This window comes from Gnatocerus cornutus, chromosome 9 (assembly GCF_029298725.1).
Source record: "Gnatocerus cornutus isolate USDA-ARS CGAHR chromosome 9, icGnaCorn1.1, whole genome shotgun sequence".
Classification (NCBI taxonomy): Eukaryota; Metazoa; Arthropoda; class Insecta; order Coleoptera; family Tenebrionidae; genus Gnatocerus; species Gnatocerus cornutus.
Genome location: NC_142241.1, coordinates 8,686,808 through 8,709,161, shown reverse-complemented (window position 1 = coordinate 8,709,161; position 22,354 = coordinate 8,686,808). Strand labels below are relative to the sequence as shown.

At 36.6% G+C, this 22,354-nt stretch overlaps 4 protein-coding genes and 1 pseudogene across 6 annotated transcripts in view; 2 read left to right on the top strand and 3 right to left on the bottom strand.

Annotated features, from left to right (window-relative positions):
* Window positions 1-242: 242 nt before the first annotated feature.
* On the bottom strand, window positions 243-1,372 carry LOC148168585 (luciferin sulfotransferase-like; annotated as a pseudogene). The gene is made up of 4 exons (XR_015770734.1): window positions 1,101-1,372; window positions 878-1,049; window positions 714-833; window positions 243-669 (listed from the first exon to the last, which is right to left on the bottom strand). The product of XR_015770734.1 is annotated as a luciferin sulfotransferase-like (transcript).
* A 201-nt stretch (window positions 1,373-1,573) lies between these two features.
* LOC148168584 (luciferin sulfotransferase-like) lies at window positions 1,574-2,711 on the bottom strand. The gene is made up of 5 exons (XM_088045484.1): window positions 2,543-2,711; window positions 2,400-2,496; window positions 2,179-2,350; window positions 2,009-2,129; window positions 1,574-1,962 (listed from the first exon to the last, which is right to left on the bottom strand). The coding sequence occupies exons 1-5, from the start codon at window positions 2,709-2,711 to the stop codon at window positions 1,574-1,576; spliced, it is 948 nt and encodes a 315-aa protein (XP_087901610.1).
* Window positions 2,712-3,975: 1,264 nt separating this feature from the next.
* Window positions 3,976-5,206, top strand: LOC148168583 (odorant receptor 85c-like). Its single transcript, XM_088046217.1, has 3 exons — window positions 3,976-4,682; window positions 4,736-4,940; window positions 4,985-5,206. Exons 1-3 carry the CDS (start codon window positions 4,117-4,119, stop codon window positions 5,204-5,206), a joined length of 993 nt encoding a protein of 330 aa, XP_087902343.1. The 5' UTR covers window positions 3,976-4,116.
* A 1,866-nt stretch (window positions 5,207-7,072) lies between these two features.
* On the top strand, window positions 7,073-10,326 carry LOC148168582 (syntenin-1-like). Its single transcript, XM_088046154.1, has 4 exons — window positions 7,073-7,273; window positions 7,400-7,651; window positions 9,046-9,644; window positions 9,877-10,326. Exons 2-4 carry the CDS (start codon window positions 7,409-7,411, stop codon window positions 9,929-9,931), a joined length of 897 nt encoding a protein of 298 aa, XP_087902280.1. The 5' UTR covers window positions 7,073-7,273; window positions 7,400-7,408; the 3' UTR covers window positions 9,932-10,326.
* A 42-nt stretch (window positions 10,327-10,368) lies between these two features.
* Window positions 10,369-22,354, bottom strand: part of LOC148168580 (uncharacterized) — a 28,709-nt gene continuing 16,723 nt past the window's right edge. For both annotated transcript variants that reach the window (XM_088046151.1, XM_088046152.1), the window contains exons 3-6: window positions 22,020-22,340; window positions 12,045-13,265; window positions 11,495-11,539; window positions 10,369-11,429 (exon numbers count right to left, since the gene is read on the bottom strand). In XM_088046151.1, the coding sequence (XP_087902277.1) occupies window positions 11,400-11,429; window positions 11,495-11,539; window positions 12,045-13,265; window positions 22,020-22,340 (1,617 nt within the window). In that variant the 3' untranslated portion in view covers window positions 10,369-11,399. The remainder of the gene's footprint in view (window positions 11,430-11,494; window positions 11,540-12,044; window positions 13,266-22,019; window positions 22,341-22,354) is intronic.

Sequence of the window (22,354 nt, the reverse complement as noted above, 5' to 3'; positions counted from 1 at the left end):
TTTAATATGTATTTACAAAAATTACTCCATGTCCAATATCAACTGAGGACTGTATTGCGGGTTGCGTTCACCACTCTCCCAGAAAAAACCCAGAATGAAGACTATCTTGTATGATTTTATGAAGGTAAATGACACAATTTATAATGTCATTTATCATTTCATAAATAAAGCCGCAAAAAATATTCTTGAAATAATTACATAATTTATTATACGATGACTTGGAACAAATACTTTTTGCCCTTTTTAAGTTTTTTTTACAATTTTAAATACAACAATAATTTTAAACAGCATAGTCTGTCCCGGCGATGTTGCGCTCAATCCACTCATCAAATCGCTTCACCATTTCCGGAGTCATTTCTTCCTTATAGTCTCCAACAACCCCTTTTCTCATAAATTTGCCACCACCTCGACGCCGATGAAGCTTGTCCACTAGTTCAACCAGCTCAATTTTATTTACAGCTAAATTTTTACTCATACAATCGAAACTCAAGTGTTTTGTCAACTTTTCAACGTCTTCGCTGCTGAAAGAACGATCAAAAAAGTTAGCCACTCGGCGAATTACTCCTTTCAAGTCTTTTTTCATGTCTTCGTATTTTAGAAAAAGAACATTAGTAGAGTCCCGTATTTTCCAAAAAGGCAAAATGTGGTCCCAGAATGGTGCCCATAACACTATAAGAATATTTCACAAAAAAAAAGAGAAAAGTCTTCCAGACCTCTTCCTGCCAGAAATAGTTCGCAAAACACCTCTAAGTTCCACTGAAATTATCAATCAAAACGGCGTGGTGGTAGAACGAAACGCAGACATCTTTAGGATCGCGTGCCACGTAAATGATCTAAAAAGTTGTTGTAGGTGTGAGTTCAAAGTCGATTTTTTTACCTTAGGTTTTGCTAGGCCTTCTCGGATTTGTTGAGGAAGGCATTGCATCGGCAAATGCGTTTTTACAAATCGTTTGTTCCTTTTCACCATATCCAGAGACCTCTCAAAACTTTTAGGGACTTCAAAATTCAAATCTTTCGCAGCAGTATAAGGATCAAAAACTATATCAAGTCTAAAAAAAAGAATACGGCACCACTACTTAAATACACTAAAATTAACTTACTCCAAAAACGGTATTCGTTGATCTAAGAAATTTTTTGCTTCCTTCCTTAAATCGTTGGAAATTAACCAAACCATCTCTTCTGTCCAGGTTGTTCCACATTTTGGAAAAGAACAAATCCAAATATCATCGTCACTTTTCTCCAAATTTTCGTATTCTCCCTTAATATCTTTGTATTGTTCTGGTAACATACAACCGTTTATCATCTTCACATGAGAACGGTGTGAAACTGCCCATTTCTGTTTAATAATTTTGTCTAAATCCATCGTTTCAAGAAAATGGTCTAAATTAAAATGATCACGATTTAGAAATCCAACTCTTTGGATCAAAAAAAGTTGATAAAGATTATCTGGCGTAATTATATGAAGGTCAATGAATAAAGTTATGATATGATATTCAAAAAACGCTACAAAAATTATAAACAAAATTGGCACGTGTAATTACTACTTTATTATCGACTACAATGAGCAACATTCTTATATTACATAATCTGTCGCTGCAATATTCTTCTGAATCCAAGAATCAAATTTCTTCAGCATCTCAGTCGTCATAACAGTTTTATGGTCGCCAACAACACCTTTTCTCATAAATTTACCATCGCCGGGGCGATTGTAATAATTTTTAAGCAGCTCAACCACTTCGCTTTTGTTAACTGCTGGATTTTTGCTCATAGATTCAAAACTTAAGTGTTGAGACAATTTCTCAATCTCCTGTTCATTCAAGGAACGATCAAGAAAACGAGTTACCTTCTTAATTACTTGTTTAAGGTCCCTTTTCATGTCTTCGTATTTCAAAAAAAGTACATTTGGCTGGTTTCGCATTTTCCAAAAAGGCAAAACGTTGTCCCAAAACGAACCATACAACACTAAAATTAGAATGAGAATTTTGAAGAAAGATTACTTGAAACGAACCTTTCCCCGCAAGAAATAACTCAAAGTACTCCTCGAAAGTGCCTGAGAAATTATCTAATGTTACAGAGTGATGATAAAAAGAAACGCACACGTCTTTAGGATCTCGAGAAACGTAGATGATCTAAAATTTACATTTCAATTTTTTTTATTGAGTACAAGTACTTAGGTACTTTGGGTTTTTTAGTTCCTTCACGAATTTCTCGAGGTAACAATGGAACTGGAAAATGCGTTTTCACAAACCCTTTGTTGTTTTTCACCAAACTTACAGAGTTTGAAATACAGTCTGGAAGTGAAATTTTCGAGTTTTTTTCAACGTTATGAAAGTCGAATATAACTGAGAACCTTAAATAACAAATCGGTATTTTTAGTAAGAAAATAAAAATTTTGGTACTCTAGAAACGGAATTCGTTCGTCTAAGCTTCTTTTGGCTCCCTCAAAGTCAACGTTGTTTGCGATCAGCCACACCATTTCTTGAGTCCAAGTGGTACCTGCAATAAATTAATAAAAAAGTTGAAACCTTAAATTTACCCTCACCGCATTTTGGATAAGTGCAAATCCAAATATCGTCTTCATTGACTTCAAGATTTTCAAATTCGGGTTGAAGGTCTGTGTATCTTTCAGGTAACATGCAGCCTTCTACTGTTACGTAACTTTTTCTTATGGGACTTGTCCATTTTTCTTTAATAATTTTGTCCAAATCCATTGTTAGACGACTAATGTTAACACTTTGTAACAATGAAAAAAAATCGTACTGGATATTTGTCGTGGGGATTAAAATTTAAGTCTATTTAATTTCTATGTAATAAACGAACATGTTTGTGAATTAAAATAGCATCCGTTTCACATCATAACATCGTTATTAAGCTAAAAAATATAATAATAATAAAATGACGACTAAAATATTGTTCTTTAATAACTGCAATATCATCCCAAAACTGCAAGAAATCGCATTTAATTTTTCCATGCGAGGTAATAAAATATTAAATGCACACCTCTCGAGTGTGGTATACATTTCTGCTACTTCCAATAATTCTCATAAACTCATTGGTGTCATAAAGGGCTTAATACCTTAAAAACTATATGGCAATAATGGCTTCATTCATTTTTAATCATTTTTTACAAATCAAGGTTGATAGTGTCTTAAACAACTGATATGAATTATTTTAATTACAATAGGTCAAACAGAAAGACGTCCAAAGATGCATTTTTTTTTTAATTAATATTATAAAATACACAGCATAAAGTATAACTGGTTTAACTTTTTATTAACCGTTATCTATTAATTTAATTAGCCGATAGCATTTAATTTTTGAATTGTTAGATTTTCGTTATTTGATCATCGGCAAAATCTGTTTAATTCTTTGGTATTTTTCGGCGTAGTCGAATGCAATTTGCACTTAAAACATCCTGTATATTATATTAATTAATTAAAATAACTCTAATTTTCACCGCGAATTCAACTTATCCGACGTATGCAATGATTGTTTTGTCAACATTCGTGAACTCGCGAACGCTTTGACTTTGAACTAAAATATTTCTTCTCTCTTAAAAAAATTCTTGCTTCGACTTTTTTTTTCTTCTCAAATTATTTAGTGTTCATCCAAATTAATAGTAACCGGTGGTTTAATAATATCGAGCTACTGTTTAACAAAGCCGTAATTATTGATTTTTTCTTCAATCATTCCCTTTCTACCTCCTATAATTTGATCCATGCAAAAACTAATTAATGGCTTCTAATGCCACGGCCAGCAGTTATTGATTAAATACCTCAATTTCTCGAACTAATAACAGGTTTCTGAGACTTCTAATTACCCACCTATACAAGATAATTAAATCTTCCCTATTTATACATCAGAAAATATGTGAGAGTCCATCAGTTTGCTCGACACAATGAGTACCACACTTAATGTAAAACTGTCTAAATTACAAGAAAAAGTGACTTAATCTAGCTTAATTTTTAGGATTTTAATCTTTGCGACACTTTTGCTAGAGAACGAAAGCTTCTTTTTCTTGTCGGATTTTACCCTCGAAGAAACGAAAAATATAAAATTCTGTACTACATAAGCGCCTTCGTCAACTTGGTTGTCTCATACGGCCAACTTCTTACCATGATCCTGGAAATGGCTTTGGATCGAAGCGACTTATTGAAACTCACCGGAACATTACTCTACTTTTTCACGCACTTCACTTTCATTTGCAAGCTTTTTAATTTTCAATATTATTACAAAGAAATGCTGGAAATCGAAGACTTCCTAACCGATCCAACATTTTATGGATTTTCAAGCAAACAACTTGAAATGATAAAGGAAAAAATTCGTTCCTGCGACTTCATCGCGAATGTTTTCAGATGTTGTTGCACGTGTACGATTACGTTCTATTCTTTAGTACCCTTCATTGATGAAACGAAGAAGAATACGTTGCCGTTACCAGGATGGTTTCCGTACGACTATAGAAAGTATTACGTGTCAACTTACTTTTTCCAAGTGGTTAGTGTTATTATCAGCGCTTATGGAAATACTGGGATTGATATTATCACGTGGAAATTGATATCAGTGGCTTCGGCACAGTTCGAAATACTAAAAGAAAACTTGACGGAAATTGATTTTCGAAAAGGGTATGAAGAAACTAAAGAAGAGCTCGTTAAATGTGCTAAACACCACGTGAAAATACTTGAGTGAGTAAAAAATTATTATAACATTTAATTTATTCTTAACAGTTTCATTTCAGATTGACTAAAAAGGTGGAAGACACCTTCTCAATAGGCATGTTCCTGCAACTTTTCTGTAGCATGGGAGTTATTTGCACTACCGGTTTTCAGATGGTATTGGTGCCCATTCCTAGTAGTCAGTTCGGTTTTTCGTTGTCATATTTATGTGGAATGACCACTCAAATTGCCACCTACTGCTGGTATGGACACGACATGATAACAACGGTAAAACTGACTAAAGTACACCGTCAGACTAAATTTTTTTTTAGAGTGATGGAATTGGGTTATCACTTTACATGTCTAATTGGTACATGTCTGATATCAGAATGAGAAAAATGATGATCATCTTCCTAGAGAACGTAAAAAAAGCGACGTTCATTAAAGCTGGGAACTTTGTGGTTTTGTCTCTTGCAACCCTGACGCAAATAATGAGGTCGGCTTACTCGTATTTTGCTGTTTTGCAACGACTGTATAATGATGATAAGAAATAGAAGACTACCAAAAGTAAATTAAAAAAAAACACTACACAACCGAAAAATGAAGATTTTACTAAAAATTTCGTTTTAGAAGATTGCAAAACTTGATTGTTATAGCTTCAGTACTACTAATTGTATATTCTTAATATTTAGCACGCTAAATAAGCTCGAGCTGCTAGGAAAGTGAACAAAAATTCAAAATTTAAGACCTAAAAATGCAGATAACACAAGAATTTTTATTTTTAATGGACACTATTTTTTAAGTAAACAAACTTTAAAAGTTCTAAAACTACTGCGTTAACAAAATTTTAATTTTGAAAAATTCGTTTGAGTGCCGTAACTCCGGTAATAAAAACTAAAAATTTAAAAAAAATGGCACACTTAATAAGCTGAAGTTGTTAACAAAGTGTGCAAGATTTCTAAATAATAAAGCCAAAAGTTTACAACTTATACAAAAATTTTTATTATTAAAGAATGCAGAATCTCCATTATTCTTTAGAAGGCCATTACTAGGATACTTCCGGTTGTAGGTTTTAAAAATTTGCACACTTAATACGCTCAAACTGTTTACAAAAAAAAAACAAAAATTTAATTGTAGACCTAAAAATCAAAAAATAACATATTATGTAGTTATGTAAATGTATGTAAAAAAATGTAAAATATTCATTTTTTTAGTGCCATAAGTTCGGTGCTACTGGCTAAATTTTTTTCTAAATTGGCACATTTAATAAGTTTGAGTTGTGTAACCCAAAAATGCAGATTTTACAAAAATAGTTATTTGTTTCACTAGGCTAGAAAATGGTCATTTGGAAATGCAAGGAAAGTATTGAAATCCGAGCCCGGAGGGCGAGGATTTCAATTTCCGAGCATTTCCAAAACATTTTCTAGCCGTGTCAAACACGAAATTTTGTGCGCCGACAATTATTAATAGTTATTTATTTTGACTTTGGTTTGAATTTGAAACGTCATTTTCTCATTTAGGGGAATTTATCAGCTGGGAAATAGGTTGGTATCACTCCATTCAAATCAAACGATTGCAGATTAATTTAAATTCAAATGTGTTTCAGCAAATTTTTGTGGTATCTTTACTTAATTAATTTACCTTTATTATTTTCGAAGGTCATTTTCGAAGGCCTCCAAATCGGCACATAAATTGACACAATTGATATTTATGCAGCGCTGCCAACTTGCAAAATAAAACCAGCTATTCGAAATGTCACGTTTGACTGCCTAGACATTCAAAAGGTGATTTTCTTGCCGCAAATGAGTATCACAAATCTCATGAAAAATGACGGAGGCGCACAAAAATAATTTTTAAAGGCGCAAAAATCTCAATTTATTCTTTTAAGTGCTATAACTTCGGCACTTCTGAGTGTAGATATTTAAAATTTGACACATATAATAAGCTTGGGCTGTTTCTTAAATAAATAAAAGTTTAAACCTGTATTCCCAAAATTGTATTAAATAAAGGCACAATCTCAAATAAAATATTTGGAATTCCTTCTTGTTTAAACTGTCTGTAAGAAAAAAACTTCTTGGATTTGTTGGTTTTTATCCCAAACTATCTTAAAATAACTCACAATTATAGTTGCAAACACTTTAATAATTGAAAAGGCACAGAAAAAAGAATTATTATAATTTCTAGCCCGGCGCATCCACCATTTTTACAATTTTTCAATAATGCCCAAAATTTTGTTTATTTCTTTATGCAGTTGTTGCAACTGATCAGAAAACGTTCAGAAAAATCCCAGAAAAGGTATGCGAGGATGAGAGAACAAACTTCCTGATTTAGTTTTTATTTTTTAACTGGGTGTTCTTATCGTAGTTGCACAACCAACAATACACCTAGAGATTCCGGGAATATTTCTAGATGGCGCAGAAGTCGACATTCCAAAAAAACAAGATTACATCAAATGTCAAACGTCAAAGTTCGAAAAACAACAAATCCCGCAACAATCGTGTTATTCACAAGCGTTAAAGTGTGATGAATCATCCATGAATGATAAATTCCCTGTTATAACTGTAACAAAAGAGGTGTCGTAAAAGTTCTGACCAGTCCTTCAACTAAACGTATCAAGAAAGGTTCGTAATTAGTGCTTACACGAGTTATTAATAGAACTCGATAATTAGCAGACATTTTTATTTGAACAAATCGCCTGATAAGAGTTATCAAATATCCTCATTTTTACGCCTAATTTTCTCCCACAGACTACAACAATGTCGCTCTATCCAAGTCTTGAAGACATGAAAGTCGACCACCTGTCAAGGGCACAAAATGAAGCGATTACTACTAATCAAGTCCCTTATCCGACAACCTATTCGCCGACAATGCCAGTACCACAAAGCCCCAATAGAAACGCGGCCTATCCATCACTAGGGGAGTTCATGGGGTTGGAATTAACAGAGGATGTCATCAAGGAAAATATGCCGGAGTACTTGCAAATTGCGGTGCCGCAACCGGTGAGTCAGTGGAATTTTATGTGTACTTAACGCTGAAGAAAGGCATTCTTCTGTGGTCGGGTTTACACAACTAAAAATTTGTTTGTTTAGCCAGTGTTATAGCTCCTTGTTCATAATTTTGTGGTGTAACAATGACCTTGTTGGCAGTTTTGGAACAAGTAATCAATGTAATCCATATGGGAAAGCTAAATTTTAAAATTCTTTCAGATTGTCAGCTTTATGCTAAAATTGTCTCTTAATGTTAGCAGAGGGATTAATTAATTCAGTTTCAATACTTGTCTAATATGTGTAACTTTTTAACTCAGATTATTATGCCTAGTTTTCTTAGTTTTCTATGCATTTTTTTTCAACAGAAACCAGTATTTCAACTAAAACATCAAAAACCACGTTGAATTTGACTTTTTACCCTTATTTTTTACCCCTAGCTTCTAACTCAGATTTTCCTAAAAACATTTTTTTGGGAAAATGGGTCGATTTTGAAGTTTTAGTCGATGAAGTTTGTCGAGTTTAAAACAGCCCATTGAGGTCTTTTCATAACACAAACAATTGAGTAAATGACTTCATCAATTTTTTATGGAAACTACTTAATTTTTTATGGTCTTTTTAAAAATGTGAGCCAGATTTGTATGCCTACAATAAATACAACTACCCTGCTTTTAAGATATTTTTTTTAAATGTGAATCTGGGGTTTTTGTTGAAAAAAAATGCATAGAAAATAGAAAAAAGACTAAGATAACTAGGCATAATAATCTGAGTTAAAAAGTTACACATATTAGGCTACTTTCAATAGAATTCTTGCTTAAACATTAGCCCTATAACTACCTGCCCTTTGAAATAAAGTTCAAAGTTTCCAAATACACCCCATAGAAACTCTTACTTTGTTTCTGGTTGTATGCGTACGTACAAAATGTAATTATGGAAGCTTGTTAAACTGTCTTTTAAAGACGCTACTTAGCAAACCAGAGAAATGTAACTTTCCTGTTTGCAAACTATCGGAAAATGGGAATTCAACGACTCAATTCATGTAAAAATGCTCATTCATCTTTAGGATCACAAATTTGGAATAATTCTGTTATAGTGACTACGTTTCACAAGTTAATAATAACTAATAACAATAATAAATCATCTCAGTTGTGAAAATTGTTTGAACAAACAGTACAAGGTTGTTCAAAAAAATATAATCACACTAGTGGTGGTGTGTTAGTTCGTAAATGTAACAGCAAAAGGAAAAACAATTGTAAAAACCTAACACTTTTGGTACTAAGCAATTACATAGCGGTAAACGTCGACCTTCACTGTTCTTTTTTGTCGAAAGTTGAACTCCCCGCAGAAAAAATATTATGTAATACTCGTGCGGAAACATTTTTTTTTCTATCGTCACTTAACAATTTCAGAGCATTCCGATCCCCGTGGGTAACACCACCATGGTCGCCCCCATTTCTGGGCAATCTTTGGGTCTGCAACGCGCCCAAGTGAGCCACGGCATCCGCCAACTTACTCTTTGTAAAGACAAAGACGGAAAAGTAGGTGTCCGAGTAAAACCAATCAACAACGGAATTTTCGTCTGTTTGGTCGTTGAAAATTCCCCCGCAGCTCTGGCAGGCTTGCGGTTTGGCGACCAAGTCTTACAAATTAACGGAACTAATGTCGCGGGATTTTCTATGGATAAAGTACACGAGATGTTCCGAAAAAGCTCAGTGAATGGCATTCAAGTGGCCGTCAGAGACAGACCTTTCGAAAGGACCATCACATTGCATAAAGACAGTGTGGGATGTATCGGGTTCCAGTTCAAGAATGGGAAAATAGGAACGATTGTTAAGGATTCTTCTGCTGCGAGAAATGGAGTTTTGACGGAGCATCAATTGTTGGAGGTTGAAGGGCAGAATGTTGTGGGGATGAAGGATAAACAGATTACGAAGTTGATTGACGAAGCTGGAGATGTGGTGACGATTACTGTCATTCCGAGTTTCATCTATGACCACATGGTTAAGAAGTAAGTACAGAATGAAACGGAAATATGAGCAGGATGTTGTAATTATCAATTCAAGGCAACGTGCAATGATAACACCTAAATGTAATACTAACTGATGTACAGTTATCGTTTAGTACTATTTCAGGAAATGTCGTTGTTTTGATTTAATTATACAACGAACTAAAGTTACCGTTTTGCGAAGATAATTTATACAAAATATGTGACAATGAACTAAACCATTTTCTGTTTTCAGAATGGCTGGCTCTTTGATGAAGAATCTAATGGACCACTCAATTCCCAATTTGTAATAAGTTCCACATTTTAACAGAATTGACTGAACATCCACTTTATGGTTTATCTCAGTTGTCATCAAAACAATACATGCAATTCCTCATTTTTAAATTTAAGAGTAATTCAGTGCAATAAAATCACCTTATCGGCACTTGAAAAAAAAAGAAGTTTGTTGCACTTTGTTGTTTATGCTTCAAGCACTGTTAATTTAAGACGTCCATTATATTCTCTTTTATATTATACAATTTTTTATGTTATTATCAGAGTTAGTTATTATGTATGCATGCTTATATCCAGAATAGACATGACTTGTTATCGTCGTGATTTACCAAAGAACGTCAGATTTGTGATTGGTTTGTGCCAGAAAATGAAATGTTTTATATTATGATAGAAATAAATATGTATTAGCCACCATTTGTTTTCTTATTAAGAAGAAAAAAACTTGTAGGAAACATCCTATTTATATATTTATATTATAAACACATTCACACTTACATGGAGTCTGATTTTACCTACACACACAGCCATTTTGATAAGTCGATGAGTAAAAATGACGAAATATCAAAGAGCTGTGAAGAATATAGTTTCGAGCTGGTAAAAAATTCAAAACTAAATTCCATTAATAAAACTATGTTCTAGTTCATTAAAATTTGGAAACACCGAACAGTTGTTTTTCAATTTTGAATTTCGTTGTGAACAATGTACAGTTTTTAAGACGAAACCAGCTATATAATGATAAACGCTCTAATCGTTTGTCTCTTGAAGCAAAAAATAAGAAACAAACAAGAATGCGTTAGCTGCCTGAAGCAGAAAATACATGAAGCACACCGTATACTATTATGTAACTATATAGATAAGACAGCCGATTCCTATTTCTACACATTTATAATTTTAAAATCTTCACATAACCATTTTTATTTTTATACAAACAGATTTCAGCTGTCATAAAAAAATCTGTGATGAAAAGTGGCGCTGCGCTTCTAAAGCACTCGTCGCTTTTCAGTACAGACGTTTTTGGTAGATATGTTACTAAAGCTAAGAAAGCAAAATTTAAAATAAGAAATAATATAAATACGACGAATAATTGGAAATATATAAAAACTATATTCAAACAAATGTGAGAGTTTACAGGAAATTTAATAAACAATGCAGGCCATCTAAACACTAAACTACGCTAATTCTTGTATTTTACAATTGTATACGATAAAAAGGTCGAATTAACGACATATAAAAACTGTCCAAAAAACTTCCACTAAACATTAATATAAAATAGTTAATATAGGAGTATTATTTTTTCCAACTATTCCCATTTTTGCGCTGTGGACATTCATATTTCTAGAGAAGTCTAATTTAAATGGCAGTTTTGTTTTTCTTCTTTTGGTCGAACCACGGTCACTGCCAGGAATGATCCGTTAACTTTTTTTTAATTTTAACTTGTAATAATAGTTCATATACAGGTATAAAAACATTTATTCAGAGAAAAACTTATTCTTCGACTGCCGCTGGGGTAGATTCCTGCCAACAAAACAAGCGTCAGTCTTACCACTCTAAAGCAACCCATGCAAAACAAAACTACTTACAGTTGGCTTTTCAGCACCTGTGCTCTCTGTGGCCTCTTTGGGAACCTGCAAAATGAAATTGGAATTAGCATGCTTGAAGGATTCCATCAAGGGTTCAACAGTTTTGACATTTTCAATTAAGATGCGAGGCTGCATTCTTGATTAGAAGACATGGAGATAATGGAGCAAGCAAACGAATTTCCAATGCGCATTCTGCTCTGATTTTTTGTCGAAATCGCCCGTCTGTTCAACTAATTAGGAACGCTCATCTACATGTGGTTTTGTTCAGTTATTCAGGAGGTTGCGAGTCTTATTGGAAATGTCAAAAATGACTCTACGGTAGCATTACAAAACTGCTAAAAACCAATTTCATCAAACTATTAGCTTGGTAAGACATGTTAGTAAAGAGATGGGGACAATACACAACTTTTTGGTTAGCACAATCAAACAAAAGATAGCCGGGGACATATCTAATAAAAACACAACGAAGAGAAACAAGACATTGTTAATGAATGCAAAGTTCCATGTACGTTTTAAAAACTCTCTCTAGTTTCTTTTTTTTTCTATTCACCTGTTTCAGTGGTCCTTCAACGGGGGGCGGTAGAGCGTCATCGTTGCTGACTGGTGACGGCAACCCATTCGTATTCCCGTTGGTCAGTTTTATTTCATTTTGAGGTGGGGGAAGGTCTGAAACGGGCGAAGGGGGGGCTGGAGGAAGGTTTTCTTCCGTGGTCGCGATTGGTTCGGGCAACGATTCAACAGGTGGTAAAGACATTGGTTCAGGAAGACTATCCGATACCGGTTCTGGGAGTGAAGGGAGCGATTCCGTTGAAATATCGGGGAGAGAATCCGCTGCTTCGACAGTGGACGAGGGTGGCACGGGGTCTGTTACTTCTTCAGGGGGAGAAGGAGGAACTTCCTCTTGCCTCACCTCCGGGCTAGGGGATGCCGGAGGCGGCGATTGAGAAACCGTTTCGGGAACCGCAGTAGGTTCGGGAGATTTTGGAGGTAATGGACATGCCTCCGGGGTCTTTGGTGGAGATTGGGGAGGTAGAGGACACGCATCTACCACTTCCGGTGCTACGGGAGTGGCAACTTGTTCTTCTTTAACGGGTTCGGGATCGACTTGAGGAGCGCTTTCTACAACTGGGACGGCTTGAAATTCAATTTTCTCCTCAGCGGGAGGGGCGGCTACCTCCGCAATTTGTTCAACTACAGTCGCGGGAGGAGGCGTAATTTCCGCAGGAGCAGGAATAGTGTCCGCGATAATAGGAGACCCTTCCACAGCGACAGGGGACGCTTCCGTTAACGGATCGGCTTTAGTCGATTCGGCAAACACCGTCACCGGATTAGGGGGATTGGAGGAAGGTAAAGGTGGCGGGATCTCTTCGGTATTACGCACCTCTTTGGTTTCCTCGACTACAACAGGTTCGTCAGTTTTAGGTTGAGGCTCCTCTGGTTTAGCTTCTTCTTTAACAGGAGAAGGAACGGATTCTGCAGGTGGTGATTCTTTGACAGGTTCAGGAGCTTTGGTAGTTTCTACAATTTCTTCTGATGGTTTTTGAGGGGCCGGTTCCTCAGCGGGTGGTGTCGCTACAGCAGGTGCAGCAGGTTCCTCAGCTACTTTAGGAGCTTCCTCGGCAGGTTTCACTTCTTCCTTTACTGGTTCAGGTGATGTGGCTTCACTGCCGGGAGTAGCCGTAGCTGGAGTCTCAGTCGCTGTTTCAGGAGTCTTGGCCTCTTCGGATTTTGAAGTATCAGCAGCAGGAGATGTCGCATTCTCTTCCACGTTCTGAAATTAGACTCCGCATTACATTTTTATAACAACTAACTGAGGCGCAATGTACTACAATTCCGACGCGTTTTTATCTGAAAACCAGCAAAAAGACAAGTGTTTCTTTGATGTGGAATTAAATACGAAGTTGACGTTTCGGATTACAAATGCATATATCAGTTACAGTAACATTCTCTGTCCAGAAAAAATTGCATCGCAGTGATTTAAAAAGGGATGTCAGTGCATAACTATTTACAGCAGTTGAATAACCCGGAAAAAAATCAATCTAAAAATACCGAACGCACTTGTAACAATTTAACGAATTTAGATTAGAACCTCGCTTGCGCCAATAAAACATCCGTTGTCCTATCTCCTCGAGCCAACAATCACACAATACATCCGTTGAAATAAGGGTGCCAAACCGGCAAGAACAACCGTCGCCTCCTTTGTAATTATGAATCATCCAAATTGAATTACGACGTTCCTATTATCGACGGAACAATTCTAATGACCCATTAGAACGAGACCACGCGAAATGTGTTTCAAACAATGGAATTTTGTTTATCTCAAACAAAAGTGTTTTGAAAAACAATATCACCTTTCAGCGAGCGTCGCTATTTTGAGATTCGTTGGTGTAAATAAGATAGGGGTGGGGCCATCATTACATTTATAAAATGGTATTGGACGTCATCCAAATATTAAAAGGCGCATCATCCATTATGAGCCCACTCATTTGATTAATTTAATGAACAAATTCAATTACGACGTCTGAGATGAGCAAACATGCAAAAATTGGACCGTTGACTGCTTGTAAGGGTACTCCACCCCGACATCAGAAAGGAGGATATTAGATCTGGTGTTAGTATCATGCAAGACAGTTCTTTTCGCGAGGATAAGGGTCGCAAAAAGAACTATTTTTCGCCTGCAGATTTCCGGATTGTTAGTGAACATTTGAACAAAATTAGCAACACTGAGAAAGAATGAGTACCCTGCCAGTTTCCAATCGTCGAATTTTGCTCACGACAACTTTAACCAAAACGGCCATCGTCAATGTAAGGACAACGTAAAAAACCACAGATCCCGTATCACCGAACCATTCCCTAGCTAATGTTACCTGGGAGGCGTCCATGGCTTTAGCTAGAGTAACGCAACCGCCACCGGAGGATGTCTAAAAAGCACTAAAGTCACTCAAATGACCAAGTTCGTGAACGACTCTTGGTCGAAGACGTTCGAAAATGACTAATGTAAATACACTGAATAAGATTTGCTAGCGAGGCGGTATTTATAGCCTGTTCTTAGGCTTGGTCGCGTCTCTGTACACCCCAAGTGCCCACACACCTCTCTATACCCGACTTACGCAGGAGTTACCAGTCTGCATCGCACATATGCACGGGATACGATGTGGGATGGACTAAGACAGAGACAACTTCCGCAAGTCATTTGAATAGAGCCTCCACGAGTCTGATCGCCAACGTACTGCATTGTCGACGAAGGTTTCGCATTTTTAGAACCTTGTCCAGTTCCATGAAGCAAGCTGACAATTCTAGTCAAAGTTTCAAACAAACTAATTTAGGAAATCGCGCATTTTATTAAATTAAATAAAAACTTGGGTTGTCGTCAACTGGCAAATGTAGAGCGACGAAGTGTAACGACTCAAAACGTGCAATTTGTCTTCAATTCCCACAAAGTAAACGGCTCCAAACCAGTGCTTCTTAAACAGTTTTTTAATTTAGTGTTGATGTATTATACAATATTTTTTCGATTTTAAATGGTTTCCACAGCACACGTGACGAGTAGGTACCATTTTGGACCCTGAATCAACCCCCTAAAATATTAAAATGTTGAAATATTTCTCCCCTCATGAGAATAAAAATTGAAGAACCGCTCGCTCTCTTCCTATCAAATTCTCCCACTTTAAAATTAATGGAAACAGGAAAACTGGCGATACGATCGCCTCTGTTGTCAACCTCCTATCGAGATAGTTTCGGATCACATTACCAACTTCAGTATAGCGTATCCATTGGCGAAAAAATCCATTGCGGCATTTGTGGGAACTGCGTAGAGCAGGGTGACATTACGCGCCTTCAAGAAATTTAATTTTACTGCCAAGGCCGGTTATATTTGTCGAAAAAGGGGAAGAGGGGGTGTTAAACGCATTAAACAGGTGCTAACGACATGTCTCCGTAATCATTTTGTGCGTTGTACCTAAAATAACGTATGCCAAGGTTTCTCATCAAAACAAGGTAAACTTCAGTATAAAAAGACTAGCGCCATGAGGACGCTTCTCTCACATCTTCAAGCCCAATTAAGATGAACACAAGATCGATGTGTTCTTTGGGGTTTGTTTAGCGGAAGGCGCCACAAAAAGCCAAAAAGCGGATAATTACTTTGTGCATCTGAGTGTTGACGAGATAATCTAGAAATAGGTTTTTGTTCTTTCGGAAGTAAGGCTCGTTAAATTACCGTAATATGAATTTATTTGTGTATGTGGAATGTGGGTTTTGGCTGCCGACAGATGTCTTGTTGTGGCGATTTGAAATGCTACAATCATTTCCGCGGACTTAATACAAAAATGACGAAACAAAAAGAAATAAAATTTAACGCAACTACTTTAAGTTAAACGCAACTTTTATGTCGCAAGAAAATGTGCACCTTCTGCTAGAACACTTTTATTTGAACCAAACGTATAAATTATTTCAAACATATTCAAATATCTAACGTACTGGGCCAATTGTGTGGTTATGTTAATTTATAACTTGTCAAAAAGATAATATCCATTTTGATAAATACACTCATTACCGGACACACATGTAATAAATTTCCCGTTTTAACGTGACGTTTGCGTATTATAAATTTTGCATGCTATTTAATTAAAAATTTAATTGACGATCATTCTCTAATTCCTCGAAGCTGATAAGTTGCTACTTATAGAACGCGTAAGTGTCAATATTTTCAGATTTTTTCGCCAACAAGTTGTTTATAATTAGAAATTTTATTGGAATGTAAACATTTTAAACGAAAAAAACACGGATGATACTAAAATTAAGATAATTGGCGTCGTCTGACATACGTTGATGCTAATTTTAAGATAACCCTGACACACGCGATTTAAGTAAATAGTAATTATAACACTGAAACTTCAAATAATTTTAATCAGTTATTTTATTTCATCTTGAGTGTAGGCGACGCACCATATAATTTACGCCTTCGCAAATTCATTCAAGTGAGGCTGTCGAATAAATCAATGAATCCATCAAAGTTATGTTATTAACAATAAATCTATATTAGAATCAGGCCAACTTCCACTACGAACAATTTCAAGAGAGTGCGAGTATTGATTTTCGACTTTGTTCTAGTTCCATTCCAGATGATATTATTAATTCATGGTTTAATTAGTTTCCCACATTTAATATTACTTTCGTGAATTTAGCAAGAACCAACTTTTTAAATTTGTTACTTACAATAATGTGAGAGCAAATCTGACTAGAAAGGCCAAAAAACACAAAAATGGATGAAATTCCAACCATTTGTTTTCCGACACCCGCGGAGAATTGCCCTCGTGTATCGTTAGGCTAATAATAAAATATTTACTCTCTTGTACTATGAAATAAAATAAATGAAACTGGTTCTTTATGCAGATTTCAACCACGACAGGCAGTCATAAAATACCTTATTAAAACATTCCACAAAGAAAGTGTTATTATAAATTATAAAAAGCGCAAATTGCAGACCGCTGAATTAGGGAAAGATTTGCTAGCGCTCCTCGTTACAAGTTTTTGTTTGCACTGCTCACGTAATGACTCATCAAGTTAATCGAATAAAACGGCCCAGACAAATTCAATAGCCAACCAATAGAACTCCTCCAGTCAATCAATATTCTATTCTCTTCCCCCCTTATCTAACGCATACCTCTGCTTATTAAGCCTGCATGGTGCATGTCATGAAAGATAGCTGCAGGTACGCAAGAAGGAGCCATTCAAGAATGTGTTCTATAAATACACCGAAGTAATGCCACTAGCAAAGACAGCTATGAAACAAAGTCCACCCCAGACATTCAGCCAGACCTCTGATCTCAACCCACGAATCACATTCCATATGACTGTAATGATTTATTGAACCATTATTCCTAGAAAAATGTGAAACGACAAATCGAAAATGGCAAAACTCGATCGAGACCTCGGCGATGAACAGCTAAAGATCGAGCCGGTTGTGACAGGTCAGTTTTACGCTTTTCCATGGCCAACTTCGACAACCGGTTACGATGTCTATCTGTGCACCCACGTCGAAAAGACGTGAGTTAAGACTGCTGACGCCCTCGCGTTGTATTTGCTTGTACTAGGCGGAGAGTTCTAACACCTCTGTGCAGATTCCTGCAATCTAATTTAATCGATTTAGTTAAAAAAATCTTTACAGTACAATACAAGGCTTAGAATGGGGATTTGGAGAGAGTTTTCACCGTAATTTTATTCCCGATAAATCGTCATGCAAAAATTAACGCCAGGACATCGACCACAAATGGGAGTGCCCCTTGCATGTGAGCGGCGAATGAGTCATGCGTTAGACTGGAGGAAATGCAGTTTGAATGGGGGATTCTTTGTTTTAAATCAACTTATGCGTCACCGGCGAGCCGGCTTATTTTCGATTTTTCAGGATAATATTGAACCTAATGCGGTTCTCATGTCTCGATGATCCGGAAAAGACGTTGATTAGATTTCGGATTTCCGGAAACTGAGAGGCAACGTACTCGTACTCGTTTTTTTTTGTTTTTTTATTCAGATAATCCACGTAACGCGCTTTTTATCTTACACAAATGCAATTTGCTGGCAAGACAAGGACGATTTGTACAACGTAAAACACACCTTATCCTTGTGGCACTTTGTTAAATGAAAGTCTTGTTGAATGTCGCATTGTGTTTTATGGACGACTTTAATTCAATCTTTCGGTTAATAACTTATCTACAATTGAATTTGCAAATTAGCAACAATGGAGTTAGAGAATGGATCAACAATTTCACGCACAAAAGTCTACAGTTAACAATGACCAAATTAAATCTGCAAAAGAAGGTCTGTTCTGAGAAAAACTTTCACCAGTGACTAATTCAATTAAATTTAACATGTTCTGAAACTTTTTCTGTTGAAAGAAATGGGAAAGAATGTACAAGGTTAGAATTCCGAAAATATGCGGGCTATACTTGGACCGGAAACAACATACAAATCCCGAAAATAGTGTTCTGGAAATATCTTCGTATTCGGTTAAAAACTTTCTCACGCCGGATTTAGTCTTCCCCTTTCCACCCCCACTATCAAGATCGTTAAAAAAATACCTGAAACCCTTCATCTTGAGTCACCACACTATAATAGTCGATTTAAATTTCAAATTCACCGGTTCTCTCCGGGTCAAGCTTGTAACAACAATAGTCTCACACGACACGAATTCCCGTAACGCTGGGAAGAGAAGTCATTACGGTTATATGGGACGAAACCGACGAAATTAGACTTAGAAGAGATACAATTAGAACGTGCACTGGGGCACCGGGACAAGAAACCTATTCCAAGAAAAGAAAGAATGTTTTCTAGACCCATCGTATTTTGTCCGCACCGCTACTGAACACGGGGATTTGTTTGTCAAAGACAACTAAGTCAACAAAGAATGTTTGAACAGCAAACAAGACGACGCGGATTAAGGAGATACGGGCCGGTGTGAAAATTTGTTACCTTTTAAGAAATCCTAGCCGCGTTCTTATTTTGTCTTTAATGTGATTTATGTTCTTTTGCTGTTAGTTGTGGGTCCAATGGTGTGTGTCGACCGAATAAATCACAAGTGCTTCCAAGTTTTTTCTTTTACTAGGAAATGCGTTCTTTTAGAAAATAAACGTAGCTGCTTATTTAGTTCATTTGGTTTACGGTTAGATTTAGATCGTTAATCTTTGTATGTGCGTTTGTAAAGCGAAAATAACAAGAGAAATGACTTGTGGTAAGTAACTTACAAAGAAGTGATTGCTATTTGATTTGCAAGTGTAGCAACTGATGCAGTGCTTTAAACAATTAACGTTTCTCCACGGGAGCGTTAACTCGGTACTAAAGAAAATATCGCTCAATTTGCAGAGCGAGGTGGTTATTCAATAAGTTTGTTCTAAATTGAGGATTTAGACAGTTATTTGTGATTGATATTGAAATGACCTGAAAGTTTCGAAGAATTCGATTGGGAAAAAATTTAAATGGTCCTGGGTTGCGACACTCGGCCTGCGGCCTCGTGCCTCAAAGTTTTTATTCGTGCGAAAAACAATAGTTTCCATGATCATTGAATAATGTATTATAAAAACCTATTATATAACCAGTTTTTCCATTGTATGTACAATGTAAAGCAATTTTCTGGCGTGAAATGTAAAGTGGGTGCAGAGTGGAGCCTACACAGTCAAAAAATAAAACAAAACTAACAATTACACATAAAAAGTTCATCGGTAATTTACTTCGAACTGAAAATGTTTCGAAATTACTTTCTATAACCAGGAGGCTATTAAATACTAGACATTTTGAATAACTGAATAATAATCAAGAACTGCCTAAACCAAGTCCCAATAAAGTTGTAATGAACTCATCTAAAATACATTATTGACATTAATTGTTTTTCCCCATGACTTTGCTCCAATCCACGATTTACTCAGTACCCCGTTATTTGACGTCAACTCGACGTAAGATTTCAAACAAGGAGTCACTAATTGCTCAATCGACATCAATTAGCGCTTACATCTTCCCGTCAGAATCCACCCCCGTCGAGAATTTACCCAGACAGCGCAAAGCTGATGAATTATGTATATTCTTGAGACGAGGGGTGAGCTTCCATTCACCTAGACTGGAAGTGACATCGGACACGTTCGTCAAGCAAATGTCACGTCCATCTGTCGCCCTCGTGGCCGGTACTGCCCTAGTAGAGTCGAAAAGTCGTCTCCCCTACACCCACCACGTTCTGTATCGGTGTACCATCACGACATTGCGGATCGATAGGAGACGCGAATGGCGGTCGTCATGGTTACTGCAGGATCCCAAAACCGGCCGGTAGCTGCACCAGCTCCCTCATTCATGTCACGCGGGACGACCGGCTATTCGACCTCTTTTGCTGGGGTTTCACCCACTTTTTCCGACGAAAAAAGTTTTGCCGTGAGGCAGACATTAGTGTCCTAATCTGCAGTGAATATCAACAAAACAACCTTAGCCGAAACAGCAGTAGCCTTCCACACGATATAACAATGAGTTACTTTGCATATAATTTTCCTTGCATGCAATTAACATAACACTTGGTACTTATCTTCAACACTTTAAAACTTGAGTTAAAATCTAGAACTAGCACCGTGAAACGGCAAAAGTGTGTCATTTTAGGTCAGTTTCTCCCCCTAAGGTGCTCCAGCAACACAAACACGTCTGTACAACCCTAAAGTCCTTAATGCGTACAAACGCGGGGGTGATTGCTCACGAAAGGGGAGAAACGACGTTAATCGTGTTTAAATTGATTGTTCACAACGGACCCGTATCTTTGTCAACGACTATATTATTTTAATAGATAACAATAGACGAAAAGTGGACATATTCACACAGACTATTGAAACAGACGCGTCGGCCTTCATCATTGAATAAAGAATTAATTTTATGTTAATTCTATCAGACGGTTAGGTGTGTCGCGACGGTTCAACAATACCAACTCAATGAATTCTTTTAAAATCGAAGATACGGCGGCCAAGAAACTGGAACTTTTGACCCGCAATAAAGATGTGGATAACTCTGGCCCATTAAGTTTATTAATAAATACAACGATATGGATAATAAACAGAAAACGATAACAATGCAGAAAATTGAACGTTCAGAGATAATTGGAAGTTCCCAGCGTGCCTCTATGTAATGTAAACGCGACGGTTATTACTAGGGTGCTTAGAATTTTTATGTCGTTTCTTAATTGTTTAATGCCTCAATTTAAATTTCTAATGATGCCCGATGATTGATGATGCCTATTTATATTGGGAAGGTTTTAATGCTTTTCAAAGTAGGGAGTATCATTTCCATATGCTCTCTCATTCGATGCGGGCATATTATTTTGAGGAAATATTTCGTATTTTATACATACACTTCACACAGGAAATTCGATTGACCATATGTGGCCTCAAAATGCATCATTTCCCATTTAATGCAACGCAATAAACTTTTATTTGTCCGCCTGTTCACACAAACTGTGATAAAAAGTCCTTATCTATGATTAGTCACAGTGCTTTGGTTTTTTCGCTTCATTCCGCATTTTGCAATAATCGCTAATAATTTCTACTAATCCAAAGGCTAAATAGGTATGTATGCTTGCCTACCTGAAAAGTAAAAATTAGCACTGTACCTTGCGCTCCATCCTGTATCTGTTCTATTATTTAAAAAAACTCATAATGGAATAGCCATGTCACAAAGCCCCGCACGCTTCCGCTGAAATATTTCTATCTTTCCACCCTTTCCAGCGATTAAAAATGAGCAAGAGTCGCTCTTGCGCGACAGGAAATTGCATTAGAATCACGTCTGTTCACAGGAAGCCCACCGTCCATATTGTTTCCGAGCGACAAATGGTCATCGACAAGCACCGTAACAACTGGACCATCAACATAATTCTGTTATTCCCGCTAATGATAATAATTATTCAAAATTCACATTAAATAGGCTCACTCGTTCAAATCAGAATTCAGTCACCGAAAAATAATCGCACGCGTTTGAGAAAACAACATTACAAATTCCAATCAGAACTCACCTCTTCGGCGACTTCCTTGACTTCTCCGTTCTTCTCCGAGTCCTTATTGGGCTTTGATTTGTCTTTTTTTGAAAACGATATACTTCGGAACGACCACTTTTTCTTTTTGGACTTTTCTTTACTCTTCTTATTTTCCGTTGTTTCTTCTATTTTGCTATCGTCACCGGATGGAGATTTCTCTGAGACGGCGGACGACTCGTTCAATTGGTCACCAGCAGCGGTCGTGTCGCCTTCAGGAGTTTTGGGTTCTTCAGGCTCAGAAACGCCATTCTCTTTGATTTCGGCCGTCTCACCGTCTTCTTTGGTACTTTCGTCTTTATCCTGTAAAAAAATAG